Consider the following 27,433-nt stretch of genomic DNA (forward strand, 5'->3'; position numbering starts at 1 on the left):
AGGCTACCTGTTATCCCTCGACATGACCAGCGTGCTCCACAAGCACAGTAGCATGGCATGGCTTGGTTGGTAGTGCCACGGCCGCTGGATAAAAAAAAAAAAAAGTGCGTCCTGCCAAATCAGGCGGGCTGCAATGGGAGTTTTAGCATCTAACTTTGCATCCCTTTTAGCTACTGTATAAACCGGATTATAGGTCGAGTGGGAATTAAGTTGACCCCCTAAGTTTAGATGGAAAAAAGGAAAGAAGGAAAAAAAATGAAAACAACTAAAAATCGCCGAAACATATTTATTTTGAAACGGCACCGCTCACCCCTTATCAGAGCTATAGTCCCATTTTGTTGGAGGAGACTACGGAAGCACTGTCCTCGGAATACGACCGTTTGTTGCTGGCCGCTTCGAGTCCAGAGCTTCTCGCGAGAGCTCCATGGCTTTGCAGCAAATTGTATGCATGGTCTCTGGCAGCAATCATGCACGAACGCGAGTGTGTCCTCAAGCTGCAGGTGAACCGCCCTACGCCTATGAAATGACTTTTTGCGTGGGTTGCACTTCAGCAGCTTTCCTTTCTGCACTCTCCAATACCGCACACTTTCTTCCAAAACGCAAAACTGGCGCTGAGCGGCCAACAAATCTAGTGCATAACTTCAGCAAGATTGCGATAGGTTGCCAGACGACGACTCACATTCGGCTAAAGACCGCTGTATAAGACTAGGGGCGACTTTACCTTGTTATTTTCATGAAAAAATCCCGACTTGTATTCTGGTTTATACGGTAACATACACAGGCTTTCCTCAGCTTACTTATTCCTTCTGACTGCTGGATGCTTTCCTTCAATGAGTTACCTGATGTCCACTGCTGCATGTCCTATGCCAAAGCATGCTCCCTGCACATGACTGCACGCCTTCAGACATGGCAAATTATTCTGGTGAGAGTAAGTTAGGGCTAAGGTTTTCGGTGCCGGGAAAGTGAAAACACTTGTATTAAACTCATGGAAGGCATGATTAATTCATCCAAAAGTAGCATGAAGCCACAAAGGAAATGTGCACACCTTCTTCAGAACGAAAGCTTCCTAGTTTTTACAACATTCATTCTGGTGCTTGGATTGAATGCTGCGCCCCCACCTTTCCATGGCAGCTGCTCTGCCAACTGTGCTAACCAGTCATGGATTTGCTTTCACCCTCCTGGTTAGTTCAGCTGGTTGAGTGATTACCCTGGAAAAATGGTGGGGGCAGGTTCGATCTGTGGCCTAGCATGAACATTTATTAATTGCAAAGCCTTTTTTCTGAGAAAATATGATTTTTATTTGTAGCTTAATGCTACTATTGAGTGAGTGAAAAGTACTTCCTTTCACGGAAATTTCCTCCACCTGCAGAATTTTTTTTTTCATGGTGTTTAAAACTTGTGCTTTTCTGTTGTTGCTCTCTTTGGAAAAAAAAAAAGTTGTGTGGCACCGTGAAACTCGCCTGGACAGGATTCTGGCAAGTTGGAAGTTGGCTGATCCGTTACTTGGCCTGGAGCCGTGAAGACGCAGCAGCCACACGCATGTCACCTGTGTGACTGACAGCAGAATTGATGGTGAGCTCCTGGTTTCCTTTTCTGATGTGGGCACTACACCCAGAACTGAACTGAGCCATTGTCTGCATGGTGTCACTTGGGAGCGGCAACCTTGATATTCTTTTTTTTTATTGATGCGAAAGCGTCAAATGGCCCACTGAGCGAAAAATCCGGCGTCTGTAGCATCGAAGCGGCACCTAAATTCCCATTGGCTGCGATGCATGTCATGTGCGCGCTTCGACGGAGCAAAACGAGTGAAAGGGAGCACCTGTTGGCGCAGCAGGTGTTGCGTGAGGGCATCGCTGCGACACCATGTCACCCTCGCTTTCGGTCTTGGAGTCCTGTGTTATCCGCACGTTCCTTGTCCGCGCAAGCTCTCGCCTGTGTTCTAACTTTGCCTTGGTAATTGCTATAAAGAGCATAATAAAATAACAGAATAAATTCGAAAGCAAAAATGTTGGCGGTAGTGAGTTTCAAACCTACGACCTCATGCTCAGAAGCAGAGTGTCTTATCCACTGGGCTAAACTAGCACCTCCTAGATAGCAGGCCTGTGCACTGTGCTTTATGAAATCATGCTATTTGGATCGAAATGTCCATTGCTAAGCCCGGCGTGAAAAACGGCGACACCAAAATCATTGCGGCTTACTCGGGAGCATCCCCGTTAGATTCTATGGCAGTTGGGAAAGGTAGCATGACATCACAGATTGAAGTGCACAGGCCTTGTGCTATACCTGTGAGGCATTGGCCAAGCGTCTAAACGGACTCGCTATGTGTTATGAACTCGCGAGAGTTCATAACACGAAGAACCGCTTAGCAGCGTTCAATTAGGCATTAATGCTTTCGCATTCAGAACCCTTAGGAAGTGCTTAGGTGTCCTTGGATTTTTTTGTTTACTCTCAATAGTGTAAGCCCTCTTGGACGGTTACAAGGTGGGAGACATCAGTGCACAATATTCTGCACAGGGAAAAGAAAGGGGGGGGGGGGGGGTGGAATTTCGTTTTAGTCGCTTTTACAACAAATCACACAGGGGTTCTACCATTAGGAAAAACCTCCAGTTTTCAGGGAATTTGTCAGTTTTCAACCCAGTTGCTTTGAATCACAGAAATTGGTACATACAGTGGTTATGTCAAAGCTAGTGGTAAGCCCGAAGGAAGCAAGGCTTTCAACTGAACTTTGTTATCCGCAAACAGTGCTGACCCTTGCAAGTTTTGCAAATGTGAGCGTGGCTGGGTGTTTGGAATTTATCATGGAACACCTGATGCAGTCAAATATGTTAGTACATCCCACCTGATCTACAGCTTGCTGGTAGTACTTTCTGAAAGTTGTGGGCTGGCGTAGTAACTTGGTGAGCTACAAACTACAAAAAGAAAGGTGACTGTTTTGGGTCAGTCGCCCGCTGCTTGATTTCTCAGCTCAGTGACTGGAGTCACAAAGCTGCTGAACCAATTGATTGTGGGCTGGCGTAGTAACTTGGTGAGCTACAAACTACAAAAAGAAAGGTGACTGTTTTGGGTCAGTCGCCCGCTGCTTGATTTCTCAGCTCAGTGACTGGAGTCACAAAGCTGCTGAACCAATTGACGATGCTGGAGCAGGATGTCAGTATGCGCTGACACTTATTCTGCATTGATTATGGCAGATAAAGCAGATGTGAATGGCACTATCATGAGACATATTGGTGCGTCAATGGGCAAGTCGCGGTTGCCGGTGTGGACATAGGTTGGTGTAAGTCGCCCCTTGGTAGCCAGTAACAGTTGATTGCACGACCCCTGTCATTTACTGGTGTGAATGTCACTGGAGAGAGACTGGACACAAGCCCTAACAGAGCCATCATTTGCTTCAGAAGTGCTTCAGAAGTGTGACAATGCTTGCCAGAGAAGCCCCTAGGATCTCACAGATCTTAACATAATAGGAACGACACTGCTAGGACACACTCCCACATACATTTTTGATGTGAAATACAGTCAACATCCGATTTTTTGGACTCCCTAGCGGCCGCAAGAACGCCCGAAAAATCGTGCAGTCCGAAAAAACGCATGCGTGCCTTTTACTGCCCCCAAAGGCTCAAGTGGCCACAGGCACATCCAAAATAGCTCTAAAGGCCTGCCAGTACACTTATTAGGCGTATCGGTATTCATACTGTGATAGGAGACGCATAGGAGATAGGTGGAGATAGGTGCACGCGTGCACGCGAATACATACTGTGTCCCGCGACAATTTCCCCTTCCCACTCTTGGTATGCTTTACTGCAATACTTCGTGTATGCCTCATCGTGTAACACTGCTGTATTGAGGCGATATTGACCCTTTTCGTGGAGCAGTTTGTTCTAGAGAAATGAGGTGGCGCTTACCGGCGGCGCGCCATACGTTGCCTCAGCGACAGCGCACGAAAACGAAACCATTGCCGCTTCTACCTTGCTTCTGTGCGATCAGCCTTCGGAAATGCAACTGAATTTTTGCGAACGCACTGTGCTCCATTCATGCTGGTTTGAATCATGTGGATTGAAGACGCGTGCAGTAGTTGGCTGCAAAAAATAATGACTGGCATATTACGGAATGTAACGAATATGTGGGGCCAAGTTTGCGGACCGCTTCTGCAACTGCCCGTATGTGTTTCCGGCACTTCGAGATGTACGGCTTTCCTCGAGGATACACAAATTTGCTCATCCGCCACCGTTGTATCGCTAATCTTCAAAGAAAGGGCTTCAGCCCCGGTACGTTGGCAAGAGTGACTACCGCTCGTTAAACAATGATAAAGGGACGTAGCATCGCTTCCTGTCATAGTAGGTTTCACGCACAGTATCTACACGCATCTACCCCAACCGGCACGGAAACTTACGCCCACTCTTTCACCAATGTGTCAAGAATAAGTGAATGGGCACACATTTGAATATATGGGCACTTTATACGCACAATAAATGATGGACTACACCGATAGCGCACGAATGGTCGAAGGTGAATGTTCCGCGACAGTTCACGAGAGTAAGCGAGTTAGAATATCTCCTACCTACATTTGATCTGTAATCCATCCTGTGTTTCTATTGATTATGCTGCACCAATAATTTTCTTTTTCATCACTTCTTATGGACTAGTAATTAGCTTCCTTTCAGGCTTTTTCTTTTTTGTTAGACCTCACGTTGTGGCCCCATAAGTTAGTACTAGTCGAGCACAGTGATTGAATATTCGTCTATTCTATTTTGGAGAAGACTTATTTATTGATGCTAGTTTTTGGCATTAGAAATGCACGGATGATTTGGTGTTGTCGCGCATGTTTCAGAATGAACAGCTGCTTTTCATAGATAGCTTTGCTATGTATGTATGTGTTCGAAAATTCAGCACATAGCATGACAGCACATAGCATGACTTGGTGCCTGGGTGTTTAGGGATGGTTACATGTGCAATTGTTGTCAAAGGTGCAGCGAAGGCAAACATTGAATAATCCTACAGCGACCTGAATTTTCCTTTTTTTTTACCTAAGAAAATATGCAGATGTAACGCACACATTCGAATCTATGTGAAGCGAAGCTTTAGTCAAGCAGATGATACTGGGTTAACACCGACACTGGTGTTGTACGCAGGAACAGCATCAGCACTTACACATTCTTGAGGATTGGCCTAGAATGGGCCGACACACAGTGGCACATAGCTAATGGGTAAATCAAAGAATACACTGAATATAATGTGGCATTTCATAAATAGGCCGGTTTGCTTTAACGATACCTATGAACCAACATTATATGCACAGGTCTTATTTAGAAATAAACATAGGTGCGCTTACTGGCACTACTTTGTCAGTTACCATTCAGGAGCTCTATGAGCACGTTTGCTGGTTATTGCCGTATATAGCCTTCATATCCACAAACATATCTACCGAGATTCTGACCAACTCAGCTGCAACAGCAACCACACCGAGCTCGGGAGGGTAGGCAAGGACAGCTTCACTTTGAAAGATTTTGTGCTTACCGCTGCTTTATGTTTGCTTAAGTTACACATTATGGTTTGGATCATTCGTTATAACACTTGGCGCTGTATATATACTTGTTACTTGCCTGGTTTGTTGAGAAAAAAGTACAAAGTTGCTTTCTTCAGTGCCCCTTGCAGTGGGCGATGTCCAAAACCTGTCAGCACTGATGTTAACTGGTCACTTGCAACGTTTGCAGTGTGGAAAGCATGGTGTTCAATACTTGACTTCTTTAGTCACCGAAAGGTGCAATGTTGACATCAAAAATGGCGCAGACAGCGGCAAATTTGCATATTTTATTCGACAAACTAGGCAACAGATCCAAGTGTTACATTGAATGATCAGCATCATAAAATGTGATCTCGCTGTGAATTTTGAGCAAGAACAAAGCAGTATGTAAGCCGGAAATCGTTCAAATTGTAGGTCATTGTAAAATGTTAGATCGCCCTTCTAGAAACATTTTAACATTTGTTATATGCAAAGAGGTGATGTAATTGCTTAGAAAATCACCTCAAAGGTGCTGTGGTGTTATGCAGTCAGAAGTGCAAGTGACAAATTGAATCTATTATGTGGCTGTACTGACAGCCTCAGAGGTCAGGCTGGGTGTATCAGATGCTGCTAGTTGGTGGCTTGCCCAGAGAAGGTGCCACATGTCTAGAAATACTTTCACCAAGACAAGGGTGAGCCAGATAGTGGACTTCGATGCACTGCGCTGTAGGAAAATCTAGTAAAACTGAATACAACGTAACTAGCTCTTTATCAGTGGTTCACTAGAATTTATCAATTGTAAATTATATATAAAACTCACAGGAGGTGTTACTGCATTGTTACAGTGGCAGCACCAACTCTGGCCTACATTTTCACTATTTCTTCACATACAAAAGCTGTGTCCTTGATCAGAGTGATGCTTTAGGCACTTGTAGCACTATACTCTGTCACTTTAGCTTGACGTTATGTTTTCCTTTAGTTCCATTTTAAAAGTGTTACACAGGCAGACATACACAGATGTGAAAAATGTATATTGCCCTTCTGTACCTCATCTCAGCGACTGCACGTGATGCAGTGAAAGCTATGGGTCGTGTCAGCCAACCCGAAGAGAGAACTAGAAGAGGGGCTCCAACATTGTTGTCCATTGCCTTTTGTGCGAAGCCAATTTATGGGAAGCTTCACGGAAAGATCAGTGTCACACAGTGGGTGAGCCCCACTTTCAGTCTCTAAGCGTGCAGCTAGTTCTTGTTGTAGCCAGGAGGGAAGAGCGAGACGGCCAGACGAGGAGTCGCATAACTACTACATGTTTAATAGTCTCTCAGGCCTGTTCCACCTGAAGATGAAGAAGGTCACGTGCTGGCAGATCATCCCCGACAGCATCTACAACATGACCCCAAATCTCCCCAATAGAGCGAGTGAAGTTCACTGCAGCAGGCAGCTTCACACCTCCCACTTGTGGTATGCATGTGGGAAGTGTCTTGGCAACACGAACGAGCGTCTGCAGCACCTTCACTGATACAGGCACTTTCTGCGTTAGTGTTAGCAGGGGGATACAGAACTAGCTAGGTCCTGTTCCTGTGTACAGCACCAATGTCGGTGTTAATCCAGTAGGACCGAGGCTCATCTGCTGGAGCTCGTACTGTCGCTTTGCGCTTGAGGTCTGTCAATCATACGTCGTCTCTGTAGAAAAGCTCCGGCAGGTCGCAGACTCTCTCTGACGTCTGTCGAGGTCTTTCCTTTGACGTTTCCGGTATTGTTCTTTGAAGTTCCGAAGGCTTTCTTGACCCGCCAGTTGGGGTGTCAGCTTGGCGGAACTAGGACGAAGCTTGTTTCTCAGTCGATGACCCATGAGTAGTTCTGCAGGGCAATACCCATTCCTTTAAGGAGTCAACCTGTAATCCAGAAGTGTCCGGTAAGGGTCTTTCGTCTTTGTCATGGAAGTCTTGATGATTTTTACTGCAGCCTCAGCAAGTCCATTACTCTGAGGATGGTGAGGGCTAGATGTAATGTGGTCGAAGCCGTAGTCTTGAGCGAAGAGTGACGAAAAGTGCAGGCCATTGTCGGAAACCACTTCAGGAATTCTGTGGCGTGCAAAAAATTACTTGCAATGTTTGACTACAACTGCGGACGTGAGCTTCTCGAGCCGAACCAGTTCAGGGTATCTTGATTAAAAATCTGTGGCTATCAACCCCCACTGGCTCTTAAAGTGAAACAAGTCCATTGCAATGCGTTGCCAGGGTCTTTCTCGAAATTCAGAGCTTATTAGTGGCATTTTCTTGTTAACTCTTGTTTTGATGCATTGCTGATGTTGCTTCACCAGGGACATGACGTCAGCTCCTATAGTGAGCCACCAGACACAATCTCTGGCTCGAGCAAGTGTCCTTGTTATGCCAGTGTCCTTTATGTAAGAGTCGTAGGACTTTGTTTTGGCAAGAGGCAGGGACGGCAACTCAAGCAGTGTAGAGGAGTAATTCGTTCTCCAGAGTGAGCTAGTGTCGATGCTCGTAGAAGGGCTTTAGGTCCACTGGTAAATCTCGCATGGAGGGCCATTCTTTCTTGCTCAACCAGCAAAGTTGTGCACATACAGGGTCTGTTTTTTGAGATGCCTTTAACCATTGAAGGCAGTGTTCCTTTATGGGAATAAAGGTTTTCAAAGAGCATACGAAAGCTTCCACGTTTTCTTCGAGCTCTGTTTCTTCTGTTTTTTTTTGTAGAGGCACTCTGAGAAGAATGTCTGGCTAGAAAGTCCTTGCCTGGAACGTATGCAATCTCATACAGGTATTGCATCATTCTCCTCTTTAGCCTCTGCAATGTGGGCGTCGGGTTGTCAAGGCTCTTTAAAGGGAAGATGAGAACCAACGGCTTATGTTCAGTCTCCAGCTCGAACAGCTTGTCGACAAGGTAATCGCTGAACTTGTCACTTGTCCAGATTAAAGCAAGAGCCTCTTTCTAATTTGAGCGTAAGGCTTCTCAGTCTCTCGGTCCTGAGGCATAAGCGATGACTGAAAACTTGCCATTCGTTTGCTTCTGCCGGATTAATGCCCCAAGTTCGGAGGACGATGCATCTGCAGTGACGATTGTTTCTCTTGGTGGATTAATTGTAAACTCCAAGGACAGGGTGAGACGAGAGCACAGACTTCCATCTGTTCAGTGCCTGCTGTTGTGGAGCACCCCAAGCAAATCCCAACCTCCCAACTTCTCTGCAGGACTTCAGAGAGATTGGGAACAAATACAGCGAGGCATGTTGCCTTTTTGAAAATTCTCTGCAGCTCGGTTCTGTTTCTTGGGCTCTCCTTTTTCAAAATGGTTTCAACCTTCCTTTCGTTGGGTCATATTCCGTCTTGGTCTAGCCAGTGTCCAAGGAATGCTGAGGTGTTGAACATTCAATGGCACTCCAGCCTTGACTAGTAACTGAAGCACATTTCTGAGTGTCTCATTGTGCTCATGCTTGTTCGAATCCCAGATAGGATGTCGTTCATGTGATAGACAATCCTGTTGATGCTTTGTAAAATGCATGACATCTGTTTCTGGAAGTGTTCAAGAGCAGACAATTCCAAATGTTAACCGGTTGAAGTAGAAGCGCCCCAAAAAATGAGATGAATGGGGTGAGCTTCTTAGAATCTTCAGAAAGCTGGATTTTCCAAAATCCAGAGTTGGCGTCCAGTTTGGAGAACACTTTAGCCCTGTGAAGAAGTCTGAGAATGTTCTCCACAGAAGAGATGCAATGCCATTCTCTCAGAGCATGTTGGTTTAGTTCTGTGAAGTCCACGCAGATTCTCACATTTCCGGAGGGTTTTGGGATGAATACCGTTTGTGCACACCACTCATTCGGCTCATCAACAGGTGATATGCCGCCGATTTTCTGTATTCTTTCAAACTTTTTCTTTTCATATAAATTAATTGGGATGCACCTTGGACAGCTGGGCACAAAAGGTTTCGCTCCTGCTTGCAGCTGAATCCAGTTTTCCTTGTGCAGCTTGCTTAGTCTCTGGAACAATGCTGGAAGTTCTTTCGGTTTCGCTTTCTCAGCAATGGTGTTTACAAATGTCAACATCCGGAGTTCTTCGAGCACTGGCTTGCGTAGCAGTGGAGTGCGGACCTCATCTAAGACGGAGACATCCTGAGTAGTCGTACGGTCGCGGTAGATGAACTCGAGTTGGACCACTCCTGTAGCAGGAAGAAGCTTTCCATCTGGACCATGTAGCTGGCGAGGAGGAACTCAGAGAAACGGTCATTCCTTGAGCATCTGGAATATTTGCTTTAGGAGGACAGCTTCGTCGGCACCAGTGTCACTTTTGAAATCTACTGCCTGGCCTTAATTTAACCAAGACTGTTGCCTCCCAAGTTATAGCATTCAACGTCTTGATTGCTTCAAGGAATCCTGTTTCTAGAGTGACTTGTTGGGTTTCGACATAATCAAGATGCCGCAACATGCATACAGAGGCATAGTGACCCTTTTTCCGGCAATTCCGGCAGACTTCCAAGTGTGTCGGCAGAGTGCGAGGATGATGCACTTGACTGCACCAATGGCATGGGTTCTGTACACTTTTTTTTTACCAGAGGATGAAAATGTCTTGTTTGCACCACGTGAATATCTGCTGCTTTTGGTTGTTTCAAAGTATGCACTGGTTTGGGGACCGGTCGCAACTTTGTTCACAGATGGCACTTCCTTGTTGTCACCTTTACTTGGGAGTGCGGAGAGTTGCGAGCATGCGCTACTCTCGATGGAGGAGAGACACGACTGGCGGCATGGCAAACGAGAATTTAATACGTACAGGAACGATGAACGCACGCGACACACAACACTAAAGCCGAAAGTCAAACCAAAGGCACGCGAAACTAGACATAACACAACGAAAAAGCGTACTTAATAGAAAATCCAAAACTAACTAAATACAACACTATTAACCAAGAACTATCTCATTTCTGGAGCCTAGCTCCGCCTTATGAGTCCCTAGGTCAGTCCTAGCCTTCGCTCTTAAAAGTCTGACCACCCTGGCCCCGGCCTAACTGCGTCGATATCAAAAACGTGTGCTCTTACGGGCGGCCGACTTGACGTTCCTCACGTCGGGTCCAAGTCGTGTTCATTCGGGTGTTGTTGCTGCCGTAGGTGCTGACGACTCGCGTTGTCTCTTTTTCGGCGGTGAGCTCGTCGGTTCGTCGGTGATGAGCTCGTCAGCTCGTCAGCGATGACGCTCGGCGTTGCTTAGGCCCACCTGCCTAGGCCTAGCGTCGGGATGCGTCGCAACTTCTTCAGGAGTGCCGACGTGTCGTCCCGAGGAGATTCGAACGTGCCGGTCTGCCGCAGAAGGGGGATCCTCTCTGGGGTGCCTGGTCCTGCCGTGAGAAGCTGCAGCTCGTCCAGGAGCCTCGCCCGAACTTGCCGAGGTCGACGGCCACACCTTGGACAGCCAGCGTCGCAGACTCAACCAGACCCCCAAGTCTCCCGTCGCCACAACATAGCTGGAGATGCGACCTTCCTGACCCGGTGCCACGTTGAAACTCAACGGACAGCGCCGTTCATCCCTCGACTATGCCTCGGTTTGTGCGCCTCGCGCGCTCGCGCCGTTCGGAACCCCGTGTTTCTCGTGCTCCTTTTCTTTTTCACACCACCGGCGGCCTCTTACATATGACACTTGTGGAGCTTCGCTTGTTGCTGACGGATGTGCTCGATCTGGCGGACGGACTCAAGAACCTTCTGAAGAGTGAGGTCCGCGTCGATCTCTAGCCTGGCGGATAGCTGCTTATCATTTATCCCAACTACCAGGTGGTTGCACATGAACTCTTCTTGCCCACAAACTTGAAATCTTGTGAACTCGAAAACCAGGTGGTTGCGCACAAACTCGAAATCTTGTTAACTCGAAAGTGTGTGAAGCACAGTACTGAAACCTTTGGCTGGCTCACTGTCTTGCTGCGCTCTGATGTTGAATCTGGCTCATTCAAAGATTACGTTGTGTCGCGGTATAAAGTATTTGTCGAACTGCTCCACGACTGTGTTGAATTACTTGGCATTTTCTTCAGCGAGAGCAAAGATGGCGTAGATTTCCTTGGCTTGCTTGCCCATGATGTAGAGTAGCTCGTCTACTTGATTTTTCTCGGGCGTCACGCACAACCCTGAAATGGCTCGGAAATGTTCAGATCTTTGTTTCCACTTCGGCTACTCGTTCGGCGACGAAAAGTTGAAGGCATCCGGTGGTTGAATTACGAACAATGCCATGACCTCTAATGTTAGGGGTCGCGCTGCTTGAGTTCCGAGATGTGCGTATAGGGAGCAGCTACCGGCGTTTGCTTGCTGGCGTTGTCCTTCGCACATAGAATGACTAGGATCCGATGTCTGCTGAGAGCACCTGTTCTTATGACACCATGTTGTAGCCAGAAGGGAAGAATGAGACAGCCAGACGAAGAGTCACATAACCGCACGTTTAATAGTCTCTCAGACGTGTTCCATCTGAAAAAGAAGGAAGTCACGCACTGCGGGGAGGGGGGGGGGGGGGGGCAGATCACCTCCCACGTACCGCTACGGGGAACTCTATTTTGCCCCGCTTTCACTAGATGGCAGCATCTACAACACTTGTTACTGATTCACTGACATGGGCCCTAATCCAATTGAACGGAAGCTTCACAGATGGGTCAGTGACTCCCTTCTCAGAACACACAGCTGGCTCCTGCTGCTGATTGAATTTCATTCATCTACCTTTATTAGTTTTCCTAATAATGCGACCGAAATGAAGCAATATTTAGAATTCCGGTCCTACTTTTGCCCATTTTTGCGGGAATGTACTAAAGCTACGAAGCTGAGGTTTAAAACTAATAAAAGCACATGAATGAAATTTTGTGTCGTAAATGGTAATTCCTTGAACTCTAATTTATCCTAAATTTATCTTCCTTGAGCGTGTGGTTGCTGGGCTGTTTAGAACAGAAGTTGCGATATTTGGCAATATTCAAAATCAAATTATCCAAAAAGTAAAAATTCAACATTATTTTACTGCGTCTAGAAAATAGATAAATATGTCCTAAAACTACAGAGCAAGCCGCAATGCAGTAAATGCAGTAGTTTCTTCTAAATATGGTCACAACTGAGACACAGTTTGCAAGAAGCATGTATCTCATGCTTGTTCTTGAACATTTATTTCTAAATCACATTAATCAATTTCTTTATATTATATATAGTTGGAATCTACAAGAATTAAGCTTTTTTATGGTATATACAACTTTATATCCAAAGTAGAAAAGCCGCCACGGTTGCTCCAAAAGTACTGAAAATGGGGGCTCGTGCCGCCGTAGTGGGACCACCACCTTAATAGCTTTTTGACATCTCAATTTGATTGTTTTCAACCACATATTGCATTTTAAATGCAACAATTCACAATGATTCATCATCATCATCAGCCTATATTTATGTCCACTGCAGGACGAAGGCCTCTCCCTGCGATCTTCATTTACCCCTATCATGCGCTAGCTAATTCCAACTTGCACCTGAAAATTTCCTAACTTGGTCACCGCACCTAGTTTTCTGCCGTCCCCCACTGCGCTTCCTTTCTCTTGGTATCCATTCGGTAACTCTAATGGTCCACCGGTTATCCATCCTGTGCATTACATGGCCTGCCCAGCTCCATTTCTTCCGCTTAATGTCAACTAGAATATCAGCTATCCCCGTTTGTTCTCTGATCCACACCGCTCTCTTCCTGTCTCTTAACGTTAGGCCTAAAATTTTTCGTTCCATCGCTCTTTGTGCGGTCCTTAACTTGTTCTTAAGCTTCTTTGTTAACCTCCAAGTTTCTGCCCCATATGTTAGCACCGGTAGAATGCAATGATTGTACACTTTTCTTTTCAATGACAGTGGTAAACTCTGAGTCAGGATTTGGCTATGCCTGCCGTATGCACTCCAACCCAATTTAATTCTGTAAATTTCCTTCTCATGATCAGGGTCCCCTGTGAGTAAAGGCCAAACCCCATATGCGCGAAAATGCACGCGACAAGCGACGGTATGAGCGACGAAACGGGCCGTTCGCGCGACGTGTCGCGTGGTCGAAATCGCGCGATCGCTCGGTTTCTCAAATTTGAAATCCGCCGCACGTCGCCCGGAAGTGCTGTGCTCAAGCAGCCAATAGTAAAACACTGGAACAGGATGTACATCAGTGACGTATTGCCGGTTGTCTCCACGCGTGGTTTTTGTCGATTGCCAGGACCTCCTCTACGCCCGAGTCACGTGCACACAGCGAGCAATTAAAGTAAGGTTTATGCACTTGCATATAAAAAAAAAATACTGCAGGACAATGATAAAAAATTTGATGTATTATTGTGCAACAAAACATATTTATTTTACGCTGCATACCGCTGTCAACGTGCCACATTTGGTACGAGTAGACGCCCTCATGCCAGCAACAATGGAGATAGCTCGCTGAAGCAGTCGCGTGAATGGGGTTTGCCCGTGCAAGCGACAGCTTGCGCGAAGGCGATCTACGTTGCGTCGCTTGTCGCTGTCGCGCGCATTTTCGCGCATATGGGGTTTGGCCTTAACTGACCTAGATAAACATACTCCTTTACAGAATCTAGAGGTCGACTGGCAATTCTGAATTCTTGTTCCCTTGCCAAGCTACTAAACATAATGATTATGCATGTACAGACTTATGGCCTTGCCATGTCAGTAAAAGTGTGATTGCTTAGGAATTTAGGAAAATGAAACGTAAAAAATAATGCCCCAAACACACCTGAAGCCAAAGCACACACATTCGACAACACCATGTACTACCCATTGTAGAGCACTGCACGGGCCGATTTTTTCAGCCCGGGCCCGGCCCGGGCCCGTTTTTACGTTGGGCGGCGCCCGAGCCCGATCAAAACTTTTATGGCGAGATCCGGGCCCGGCCCGGGCCCGGAAATAATCTACGTTACCCGCCCGGCCCGGCCCGCCACCCCTTTACCTTAGGCCCGAGCCCGGCCCGAGCCCGACTCGAAACCGGCCCGAACCCGGCCCGAGACCGAAAAATAATGTTTTTCAGAGTTGAGACACCCAATAGTAACTCGCTGCACATTGCATGCACACCACCAGAAAGCCCGAGCCCGGCCCGGGCCCGAGTCAAAAAGCACACGCCGTGCCCGAGCCCGGCCCGAGCCCGTGAAAAAACTGTGCTACCCGGCCCGGCCCTGCCCGTGGGCCGGGCCGGGCTCGGGCTTTCGGGTAAGCCCGAGCCCGTGCAGTGCTCTAACCCATTGTTCCTATGGCCCCTGAAAAAAAAAAAAAAAAAAAAAAAATTGACTCCAATTGCGGAATTTCCAATCAGAAATTAGTACATAATTAGACCAACTGGAACGTGACCAATTGGTTTTTGTTGGTATGACCAATACCAATACACATATATACCTCACAAAGCAAACCTAAGTAGGATTCCAGCTGCCAGAAACAGGTTTGCTATAGCCTTAGTACTGCATGCATATATAGCTGTAACTCATTCCACTTTGAATGGGTTCATAAACTGGAAGTATGATTTACCAGTTGGCTACGTTCTAGTTTATTCTTTCTTCTTCTTTCTGGAGTTTTACGTGCCAAAACTAGTTCTGATTATGAGGCACGCTGTAGACGAGGGCTCCGGATTGATTTTGACCACCTGGGATAAAAAACGTGCACTTCTTGCATTTCACCTCCATAGAAATGCGGCCGCCGCGGCCGGGATTTGATCCCGCGATCTCGTGCGCAGCAGGTAGTTTATTGATATTGGTAGTCCAATTAGACTCAGTTGGGAATATAAGGTGGGCCTAGCTGGTTCAAACTGGCAAGTCCAATTGGACTGAATTGGTTGCATCCCTGAATCAATCGTAACCGATTGGAGGAAATGATTGCTCAATTTGTCCCTAATGGGCCCAGTTGATTCCAATTGGCAAGTCCGATTGGACTCATTTGGTTTCTCCTCTGACTCATTCGTAACCAGTTGGAAGTAAGGATTTTCCAATTGGTTTCAGTTGGTTCCTATTGGAAGATCCAACTGGAGTCGATTCTTCATTTTTTTTTTTTTTTGACTGGGGAGTTGACTGATTCCAACACCAGTGTTCCCTCTTGTAACATTTGTAGGAAATTTGATGGTCTGGCCCACCCGTCAAAGGGCCTTGAACCACAATAATGAAGCAGCCACATCCATTTTCTTTTTGTACAAAAAGAGAAACAGTTAGTTTAGCTGGCTATTCTGATTTCACTTTCTTGAAGCAAGACCGCTAATCAGGGGGGTATTTTGTAAGAGTCCACCTAGTGGACTCTTGCAGAATACCCCCCCAGGGCTGACATCAGCTGTCAACTGTGCTGCTGAGAGGATGCTTTGGAAAAGAACCATAGTAATTGTGTAGCTAGTATTGGACTGTCAATGCGTCTTTCTTCATCAACACTAAACCAGTTTAGGCTGATACCAGTATTCTCTTAGATCTCAGTTTTTGTTAATTTTGTGCCATGAGGTTGATGACTAGAAAAGGAAATGAAATGAAATATTTAATATCTAAGATTTTGCACTGACGCACCAGAGTGCAGGTAGTTCAATGTAATGTCATGTATTTCGAAGTATTAATATATATATATATATATATATATATATATATATTGTATTTGGGTCATTGTAGCTCGTTAAAAGCCCTTGAAACTTGCCAGCGTTATGTAGTCCATCTTTATTAATATAGTCCGTATTTACTGATAAAAATTAACTAGGCCTGAGTAAACTGTGTCAAAATTTATGATGGTCCCCATTTTTCCATCTATTCTGGCTTAGCAAGTCTGCTTTCACAGCAGGAGTGGATTTTTCGGTATTTTAAAGTGCTGTAATAATACAGCTCAATTTATATTTCTCTGTGCTGTTTAATTAAGGGAAGAAAAGGTCTAGCTGATAGGTTATGATCATAAATATCAATCAACATTTGTTCTGCTTCAAGAAGTGACACTCAGGAAATTGCAGTTAAGGACAGCAGATGGACTGAGAAAATGAGTGATGATTAGCTAGCTGCAACAGAGATCTAGGTCATACTCTGCCGTCCCAGTGATACAGACTCAAAAAGAAAAATAATAATAATAAAAACCACATTCATACATCCAGTGCCTACAGAGTTGTGTGAAAGAGGTAGTACCAATGAATCTTTAAATCTTTGGAGTGCTTTCTTGCATGTTCTTCAAGTGCAGTGCTGTGTAAGATCACAGTATAGAGAAACTGTTGATAGTATATCAGAACGAAGCCTAAATGTGCAGCCCTTTATAGAAGCAGGTAATGTCAGTAACAAAAGGTGTGCCTGACTGAAAAGGCAAACTTTCTTTCAATAGTATTCATGCCCATGTTGTTGTCTACTTTGCTAGTCATCGTGCAGACACTTCATGTGTTTGTGCATCACGTCACTGTGTGTGCGCCACTGAGTATGTGTGGACTTCATAGCACCACCACCAGAGGGAAGCACGAGAGCAGAGCCCGTCGGCAATATACACCTTATACATGAAGTGTTTCAGCTAATTGCATGCTTCGATAGTCATCGGAGATGATTTTCGGCCAAATTTTTTTACAGGGGCACTGCAATGTGCAAGCCACAGAAGGATTCATTTTGCATCGGGTAGCAAGAGATTGGTCATTTTGCTGTGCGAATGCACTGTTGGCTGTGTGACTATGCTCTCAAGAACGGTCGAACAAGGGATGTCACTGGAGCCTGTTTTGACAAGGGGACTTTGTCATGACAAGTCCACTTGTTGAAACATTGGCTGTAGCGACATCACTTGTGGTCATTGGCCCTAGCGACATCACTTTTCATCTCCACCTTTCTGTGATCCTCTGTTAGGTTACACTCTCACAAAGAAGCTCTCACGAAGAAGCTTATTCTCTGTTATCTTACTTTTGACACCAAGCCATGGATCAGGTATTTTTACTTCTGACGCCAAGGCATCGCCCACCCATTTTTCACTTTAGTTTCACTTTAGTTTCACTTTGGAGAATGCAGGCTGGACAATGACCCAGGCAGCTAAAACACTGGAACAATGCAACTGTTTCAAAACCTAAATGTGTCGCCTCCTAATTTATTACTTCATATTAAGAGTATTGTATGGTATATTGAATTGTATTTACTCATGGAATGTTGCATGTAGTGCTTTAAAGGAAAGTTTTCTCATTCCTAGATTCAGGAATGTGTATGAAATGAGAAGAACGTTTTATTACTGGCATAAACTGTGGTGCAGCTACCTATAGAATTTTATTCTTGTCATTTTTTGTCAGTTCTTGTCATTACAAAAAAAAAAAAAAATATTAGCTAATCCATCAAGCTAAGTTGTTACAATGCAAATCTATTGTGCATGCTTCGTACATATTTTGAATATGTATATAGTCACTGTTTATCATTATTGAAAAGTTGTATGTTTTCCTTTTTTCTGTGGCGTTTGTTCAAGCAAGTCTGTGTGTGATCATCATGAGATTTTTCATTTTCTCTGTTTCTAATTTGCATGGATTCCAACAAGACCTCACTTGTATGTAGGTCAATAAAGATTCAGTGCTTTAGCACACATTTCTGTATGTGTAGTTGTTTTTAGGAAATAAAAGGTCAATTAAATTTTATTTTGCATTTCTTTTTCGTGTGTTTGGCTTGCTCTATTTTGGAGATGATTAGACAGTAACTAGACTACTAGTGCATAGCTGATGAAAAATCGACAGTGCAAAACAGACAAGTGAGGTCTGCACAAATAACATTTTATGAGTACATTGATCAGAAGCATGACTAGTGATGATTTCCTGTGTGTAAAAGCTTAAGGAACCATATTATGCATGCACTAACTTACAAGAGCCACAAAATTTGGTATAACCAGGGCCATCTGTTCAGGCAAAAATAATGATTCATAGATGTTTTTTGTGGAAGTTATGTTGCAGTCTACCTTAAAGTAAGACATGCTATTCACCGTTTATATGTTGCATACTGCTAAGTATAAATGCTTGCCTCTTTTTGCTTTTGACACTGAAAAATGCAAACTTGTGTTACAGGCACGAGCTGACTGTTGTCACAGAACCGGATGGCCCTGCTGACAGCCCATTGACTGAAGAGATTCAGTTGACAATGCCAAAGCCAGAAGAAACATCTAAACCAAAGAAAACGCCACGAGTGTCAAGAGTGATGACTATCTTACCCAGACCTTCACCCACAGAAAACCTCGGGGAAAGGAGTGCTCCACCAACCACACAAGTGAACTCGAACTTTCCAAAAGGAAGGATTGTGACCCCTGTTGCAGCTGCGCCAGACAGCGGTGGAGGTAGTGTCTCCGAGGCATTATCAAACAGCTTTGCGCCAGTGGTTCCTGTAAAACTATGGCGTAACCCATATGCATCAGTCAGGGATGTGCCCCCAGCGCCAATGATTCGTGTGAATAAGCCTAGTACATTGCAACACCCACTGGGTCAGTTGGAGGCAAACTTAGGCAGGCCATCCACGCTGCTTGTGAATAACGAGAGTAGCATGCACTCCACTGCTGGCAGGAATGATGACACTATTCTCGTTGTCAAGAAGATGCAGAACGGCAGGACTGTGATAACAGCACAACCGGCGAAATCCGGCAGCAAGGGGCCAAGCTGTGGCGACATGTCCCAGGAATGTTCGCCTTGTCACGTAGGTGGAGCCTTGACTAAAGTGACAGCAAGCACCGTCAAGCTGACAACACCTGTAAATAATTTTGTGAAGATCACTGCAAATGCTCCAAAAATGGCGGTCACAGAGTCACACCTGTCCGCTGCAGCTATCCCAACTGTGAAGTCACAAGGGAGCTCAAGAGAGAGCAGCAGTCAAACAACCGGGAAAGTGGCTAAATGCTCGACCTCAGTACAAAGCAGGCATTCTCCTGCAGTCGTCCGCATAACACCGATGCAAGGCTCCACTATGGGCAAGACACTTGTGGTTCCATCTCAAGGAACAACGATGCCCATCAGTCCTGCTATGAGCAGAAGCGATGTTTCACCCACTGCCTCTAGCAAGCCAGTGGATGTGGGGAGGCCTGCAGGGAAGCAGGAAAGAGTTGCTGGAGGGGTGCAGGATGTAAACGAAATGACACAGGCCATTGGGTTTGCATCTGGACAACAGCAAGATGAGGATGGCTGCGGCATTAAGATTTCAGACGTCATCAGCTTGGCTGGAAAAGAAGGCCTGACTTTTCCTGAACTAGCTGTCCCACAAGAGACTGAAGAAAATGAATCACCTGATGCCAGTAATACGAAGAGTGGTGGTGAGACCTACAAGAAGCCTGATACAAATGGAGATGAGGAAACCAACTCAAAACTTGAGATGCCTCCACTCTCATCTTGCATGCTTAGTGTGGGGGCAAATGAGTCAGATGAGGATGTTATCGAGCTGTGTTCATTCCAAGCAAAGACAGGAAATTCTGTTATTGGATCCCAAATTGTGTTCAAACCTGCACCTGTTCAAGGCAACGCAAGCAGAAGCACTTATCCAAGTTCGAAGGTAGATATGCTGAACAAGCTGAAGGAGGCCATCAAGGTACTTGAAGAGCCTACGCTTCAGGATTGCAATTTGTTTACTGAGAAAGAAAAGAGCTGGCTGACATCTCTATTACATCGGGTCGAAAAGGATGCCCGGGTTTCAGAAGCACGCAAGAGAGACGAACAATGTTCAGGTGGTCGGAATGTGGTGGTTGCTAAAATAAAAACAGAGCCTGGAGTTTCAACTGACACCTTGCCTATAAAACCATACCAGCGGGATACTGAACAAGGTTCAAGTGGTCTGAACATGGTGGATGCTGGCAAAGTTCAAGGAAAGTCACTGGAAGTAAACAGAAACATTAAAATAAAAACAGAGCCCGGAATTTCACCCGACACCGTGGCTCTAAAAGCATACCAAGAGGTCCCTCAACAAGTTTCAAGCAGTTTCAACACAACATATGCAGACAAGGTTCACCTCAAATCATCACATGATCACAGCAGAGGAGTTAACGCAAAAACAAGACCTGAACCTGAATCTCTGCACCACTCGGTGCCCAGTGCCAAGAATGAGGATACAACTGTGCAACAAGAGAGTATCTCTCATAAACCTCTCCGTCGTATCGTGATCACTTCAGATGAGCTTCCATCACTCAGCTCTGATGAAGTGAAAAATGGACTTGAGGCATTCCTCGTTAAGAACAACATATCCAACAATTTTTCCAAAGATGAAATTATCAAGCTGCACTGGGATGGAAAAGACGTGAGCACATTTCACTTTCGAGATATAGATAGTGAGGAGCTGCAGCAGCCACCCATAGGGACCGTAAAGACGAACAGACCTTCTATTCTCAGGCCTGTGAAGGTGCCTCAACCTGCAGGGGGTATTGGCACTGAACCTTTTACGACTGCTACGGAGACGAACAGCAAAGAAACAGTTTCTGAACCTGTGCTTTCTCAGGCTGAGAAAGTTGTGGAAGAGTTGATGGTCCCCATCGATGGGTCTGCAGTGCCAGCCGGCTTTAAGGCAGTCAAGCTCAACTGCCGCACAGATACTGGAGAGGTGGTGCAGCGTGTTGTCTTGAAGTCAATGAAGCCTATTCGTGTCATTAACAGTACCACACATCCTGAAAAGCAGATTGGCTTCTTGCCTCGTGTAATTCGATTCATAAAGCAAACCGGCGAAATTACCGATAAGCCTGTGAACCCACATCAACAGATTATGCCATTTCTGGCATCTGCACAGGCTGCGAATAAGTCTACGCCTGTATGCACTGCAAATGTGCCCATCCAGAGCACACCAAGAACCTATAGTTCAAGGCTGACCAGCCTCATTAAATCACCTGCTGCTGCTGCTGCTGCTATAGTTCCTGCAGAATCAGTCAAGCACTTCCTGTCTAAAATGGTAACCAACACTATGGCCTCCAATTCACTAATCAAGCAACCAAAACTCATTGCTCTCTCATCAGCACCAACAGCGGGCTGCCCTGGCAGCACCATGCCTATTACAGCTTCGAAAGTAGTTAGAGTCAAGCGCACACCTTCAGTGCCACTTGGGCCTCAGAGTTCACAGGCTGTTCTACCTGAAAGCGCAGTGCGTTTGCAGGCTGACCTTGCACCACCAATAGCATCAAAGCCCGAGTCCTCTGCTGAAGCTGAGGTTGCAGAGAGGATATTTGAGCCAGAATGCCTGCTTGAGGAGAGCAACAATACATTGGAAGTTGCACCATTAAAGACAGGAGGACTGAATGACGACAGTTTGTCTGACACCTCCAGCACGAGCAGCTCAGATGCTAGTGGTGACTTTGTTCCGCCAGTTGTAAATAGAAAAAAGGAGCAGCCGCCAGCACCGAAGCGTTCGCCCCCCAAAAGATCGACTGTATTACGGGAATACAGAACACGCAGGCGAAAGAGGCAGTGCAGAAAACAAGACCCCCGTGTGGTAGCCCCAAGTGCCAAACGCAATGCAAGCAGCAAGAATGATAGTATAAATGTGGCCATGATGTCGTCAAACTGCATTGACAGACCATGTGTTGTGAGCATGTATCACCTGAATGACCAAGTGCTTGCAAACGGCTTTGTGAACCTGACCACTGTCAAGCACGAGGACCTCTTTCTGTTGGCATCCAGCCCGGTGGTGAGGTTATCATCAGACAAGCTGGTCTCGGTGGTTGAACTGAAGCCCCAAGCGTCGGACACTTTGCAGCAGAGTGCAGAGGTGTCCAGCATTACAGATACAGACAATTTGGAGCGGTTGCTTAAGGAACAGCAAAACCAACTGGTACAGCTGCGCAAGAAATACAAGAAGCTAAGCCCTTAGCTGCCTTAGGTCTATCTTAAACAGACCAATGTGTTTGTGCAGGACAATGAAGCTGCATCAGATTTTTTTTTTAAATTTCCCCCATACGGCAGTGTCGCAGACTAGCGCCAGCCAAGCTCAGTGTCTTACATGAGTGACTCGGTGAGTTTATATTTATGTTGAAAGGTATTCCTGCATTTTATTTCATTTTAGTGCACTATTAGCACTAGTTTGCAATATACATTAACTGCTGTGTGCAGTGGCACATTCAACATCACTCCCATCATTGTTTAATAAAGCGTTCTGTCATCTTGTGCGAGTCGTCACTGCTTTCACCATATTCTGAATGTGTGTGCTCTTGTAATACATCCTGTTCCAGTGGCATAGCCAGAAATTTATTTCGCGGGAGGGGAGGTTCAACGCAGACAACTACCACTCCTCTCACTCCTTCACCTCTCTCTCTCTATATGTATATATATATAATTTAAAAAGCGCAGGCACACGTAAAAAAAAGCAAAAACATTTATTTCGACGTTTCGGCCGAGGTCTAGCCTTCATGAAGGCGGGACCACAGCCGAAATGTTGAAATTAAATGTTCTTGCTTTTCTATGTGCGCCTGCACTTCTTTTAATTTATTAAACACCGGATCCGAATAAATACTTGCGACATATATATATATATATCCTGTGCTTGGTGTCCTTGTTAGCTTCGTATGATGTGACTAATAAACATTGGGCCCCTCAGTTTCCTTTCTTCTCGTTCATATATATATATGTGGAGGTTGTACACCACACAAAGTCCAACTCTGAGGACTCCTCGGACTAGAATGTTTTTACAATGAGGATGCATGCTTTTGCGTTGCCGAAACAACACTTTGCGTAATTTCTGACAAATGTTTTTCATTGCTAAGGCGTGCAGCCACATCGCATCAAATTATGCCATCATCGTTATGCTATTTTTAAACATGATATTAAAGAAAAAAAAATGTTTACGAATTGATGCATTTATATATAATGCATATTGCTGACCTAGCTGGTACATGACTTGGAAAAGCGAACAGCACTTTTGCCGTTGTGGGCATGCTGTATTATTCTATAATTAAAAATACAGAAATGAAGCTTTGCACTAGAAGGTCAATAGTATCATACGATGCAAGTTTCACTCACTTTCGGTGACCTGCTGTCGACTTGTTTGAAGAGATGTTAGGAAGTAACTTGCAATCATAGTATTGTAGTCATCACGCGACGAATATTGTTATTTGAGACGATGAGCAACGCGATTGTTATTTGATCACGCTCGGGAATATTTGAGGCAGACAGTCCGAAGCAGGGTTGCTTCCTGTTTAGAAGCCTTTGTGAAAATTATGGCATCCGTAGTTTGCAGTAAAATAAGGGCCAGTACCTCCGAGAGATTTGAAAATGTCGCATGTCCTGACACAGTCTATTTTGATAATTGCCAAGACCTTTAGTTAGGATGGGCTCTCCGCAGAAAATAGCACGTGTTATGATGGGGTAGGTGAGGCTCATCTAGGCAGCTGGCCGCGGCTGTCTGGTGTTGAGCGATTGGGCAATGACAAGATGCTCTGCCTATGTCCATAATTATCAGCAAACTTCATTCTCGACGCCTTCCATGCGCGTCCTCCCTCACCCACCCGCCTCGTATCCATCGGCCCACTTCCATCTTAAAATTCTTGTCTGTTAGTCACTGTCTTTCATTTGTGTTTCTGCGTGGACTTGGAGGCCATTCACCTACCTGCCCTCCCACCTGTTTGTTGTGGCAGTTTCTTAGCTTCCCAGGCCCAGCACCCCATCCTTGACATATTTTGCCTTGCACAAATCAGTTCTGTAATAAGTCTTTCTTTCTTGTCCCATTTATTGCCCCGTTTTCATTCTTACCAGCGTGTACAAACTAGCCTAACAGCAAGCTTTTCTGAAGTTTATTAAGAAAAAGCAAGTGTGTGAGGGGTTGTGCTTGTTATACATTTCCGAGACAAGCAAGTCTCAATATTTTTGGAATGCTTTTCTTGCAGTGTGGTCAACCATTCGGTCATGGACCAGAAATGAGAAGCTCTTCGACGACACGAAGGCCTTGTGGAGAGCAGAATGCCTCCCAAGTTTTATGCACACGCTTGTCCCATCTTTATCTGTGCGTGGAATTTTTTAGCGCTTATCCCCTCTCGGCTTATCCCCTCCCATCCGGAATTGGGTCGAGGCGCTCCATGAGTGGGGCCACAATGTTCTGTGCATGGGAGAGGGGAACACCCCCATGGCAAACCCCTGACTATGCTAATGTCCCGTACAATTTCTTATAACACCCCGAGCAAAATCTGGTACATAATCTCTGCAAGTTTATTAAGTGCACTGTGACCCCATGAAGTTGCCACGTTATAGAAAATTCGACTTGGATTTGCCGTTGTGTAAAATATGAGACGTGGCTGTGCAAGTAGCATATTCTTGAATAGGAGTGTTTAATAAAAGCGTGTGTAAGTGGTGTATTTTTGGAAACAGTACATCGGTCACATCTACAGTGGCAGGTTCATATACACTCGTTGCGGAAATGTTGCGGGTTGCATTGGTTTTGTTGATGCAGTGTGTGTGCTGGTTTTATCTGCATGGATAATAGAGAGTTTTACATTAGGGGGACGCAAGCGTTTTAGTATATTGCGTACGCTATGAAATAGCGGGTCATCACTGCGCATGCGCAGAACGCTATCCGACCGATAGCGCATAGCGTACGCAATATAACTTATTGCGTACGCATGGCGTACGCAATTTACCGTCTTTGCGCGATTTGCGTAGTTTACGTAAAACATGGCGGCGGTCCCCGCTGCCCGCTTCGAATTGAATTTGGCGTGGCTTTGTAGAATTCGCTTCTTTCGTAGCAAATGACTGCGTAAACGGCTTTCGCTTAGTATCAGGCCGCTTCGACAACAGTGTATTATGGATATAACCTTGTGGAGTTTTCGAGATCGCTTCTCGTTTCGAACTACACGAAGCCTAACGAATGAAGCCTTCGAGATGTGTCACCGCCACCTGTCGGTGAAGTCGAGAGGCGCTACGATGGCATATGGCCTCTGAGATCAGAAAATATCGCAGGCCATAGAGTTTCTCACTATAACACATAGAGGGTAAAGTGGCGCCACCGTCTATGCGAGTTTCTTAAAGGGCTGCCGTGCCCTCATGGAAATGACGCGATATGTGTCTGCGAGGCTTGTGTTGGCTGGTGTTGTACGAGGCTTCGTCTAAAACGTGGATATGGCTACACAAATAACGCGTTCTTAAAATAAAATCTACATAAAAGGCTTTCGTTCACCCATATTACATCTCTCAATAAAGTTTACTCACCTACAATGCAGCATCAAGCGAAGAAAAGCAAGAACAGACGACAAGTTGTTCCAAAGCGAGCGAGAATCTTGTCGTCTGCCCTCCAGCTTTAGCGGCCAGCTGATACTTTTTACGTTTCACAGCATTGTGCATCCAATAGTATGTCCTCAAAGTTAAACAAAACATGTTTTTGTGTAATAATAAAGCTAAAGCAGTTCTTTATGTGCTGTTTTAGTAGGAAATGAATAATTGTGACAGACGGAACGGTGCTAGCCAGGCGCGTCTTCGAGGCGTTCGGGCTCTCCAAGAACGATGAAATTTGAATCCACAATATACCGGCATTCTCATGCCATAGGCTCCTATATATTCTATGCCTGCCGGATTATCGGCGATTCCATTGATAGCGGTCGTCGTTGGAACTATGGCGGTGGCGCCACTCACGTAGGGTTGTCGCGTGCGAGCTTTTTACGTTTTTGGTGCTCATATGTGACAAAAAATACGCAAAAGTAAATAAAAATTGCGTAAATACTTATATATCTTAGTGTTGTAATAATATAGCAATATAAAGTGGTCGTCGTCAAAACTTCTGATGGGGGCGCCACTTACGTATGGGTCTAAGGTGCGCTTTTTGAAAGTAAACTTCGCATTTTCGACGATATCGCTGCAAGGAAAAACTTGGGGAAAGCAGCGAAACATTCACAGCGATGCTTCTGCGGCTTCCAAAAAAGAAATCGTCTGCTGCCACCGCAACCGCCGATTTCAACATTTATTATGACAAGAGTGTGAACAACTTTCGTCGTCCACTACTGCTATCATGCGGCAGTTGCGACATCTCCGTGACGAGGTTTGCCGCCCCCTTCAATATGCTGATTTTTACCCTACGTAGGTGGCGCCGCCATAGACGGCGGCCTTTTCGCGCTCATCCGGCAGGTATAGATTATATAGGAGGCTATGCTCATGCATACCACAGCGCCACATTTCCCTCTAGGTTTTATAGTGTGAAACTCTATGTCGCAGGCCAACTAAAACTGTAATAAACGTGCGCTGTTTAGCGTACGCTGTTAGTTGCGTACGCTATACTAAAACTGTCTAATCTAAGGCTCTCTATTGTTCGTGCAATGTTTGTGATGTGCGCGCGCCGTCATGTGTGCTCGATGGCTACGACCCAAAAAATAAGAAACAAGCAGCGGCCCGAACGAAAGGCAGGTGGTAGGAAAATTTGCCTCTGGTAAGCGGAAACGGGTCTGGAAGGCTATGCATTTCCAAACGACATGTGCCTAAAGTAATTGCAAGCTGGAAATACGTCATTGCCACCATGTTTCAGGGGGAGCGAATCCTCACCTGAACACACCAGTTGCGCGATCTCGTCTTGTGCAGTTCCCTAGATTTGCGAGACTGAGATGTCCCTAGTGAAGTCACGCGACTGCGTGCCGCGCACGCCCCCTCCTCGTAGTTGTGTGCGCCAGATTTCAACGTGTGTGCACGCAGGAGATGAACGTGGGCGCAAGGTTTACACCAGCTTACTCGGAAGAGAAATGAAACTATGTTTCATTTATTTATGAGAAATCTAAGTTAGCACGTGTTACGACGGGGTAGGTGAGCCTCAGCTACAGGCGACTGGTGACGGCCGTCTTCTGTTGAGCGATTGGGCAGTGACGAGACGCGCTCTCGACTCGTTCTTGACGCCTTTTATGCGTCAAGAATAAACACAAACACAGGTTAATGCGAATAACCGATTCCTTATCGCGCACAATCGACCACTTACATACACAAAAAGGTCAACAATCGTCGCCACCAAGACGATTCATCGAAATAATCGCACATGCCACACAAGACATAAGGCATCGCCGAAGATGAAGTTGTTGACAGTCCTAACAATCTCCCCGCGAAT

At 45.6% G+C, this 27,433-nt stretch overlaps 1 protein-coding gene across 2 annotated transcripts; it reads left to right on the forward strand.

Moving 5' to 3' along the window:
- Positions 1-1,404: 1,404 nt before the first annotated feature.
- LOC119464391 (mucin-17-like) lies at positions 1,405-25,112 on the forward strand. 2 transcript variants are annotated; one of them, XR_007463504.1, is made up of 3 exons: positions 1,405-1,572; positions 18,481-22,381; positions 24,249-25,112. XR_007463504.1 is itself a non-coding variant. In XM_037725334.2 (2 exons), exon 2 carries the CDS (start codon positions 18,554-18,556, stop codon positions 22,238-22,240), a length of 3,687 nt encoding a protein of 1,228 aa, XP_037581262.1. In that variant the 5' UTR covers positions 1,405-1,572; positions 18,481-18,553; the 3' UTR covers positions 22,241-22,953. The 2 variants fall into 2 exon arrangements, 1 of the variants encoding a protein (XP_037581262.1); XM_037725334.2 differs by lacking the exon at positions 24,249-25,112 and having other exon boundaries at positions 18,481-22,953.
- Positions 25,113-27,433: the final 2,321 nt, after the last annotated feature.

The sequence above is a fragment of the Dermacentor silvarum genome, chromosome 9 (genome assembly GCF_013339745.2).
Source record: "Dermacentor silvarum isolate Dsil-2018 chromosome 9, BIME_Dsil_1.4, whole genome shotgun sequence".
Lineage (NCBI taxonomy): Eukaryota > Metazoa > Arthropoda > Arachnida > Ixodida > Ixodidae > Dermacentor > Dermacentor silvarum.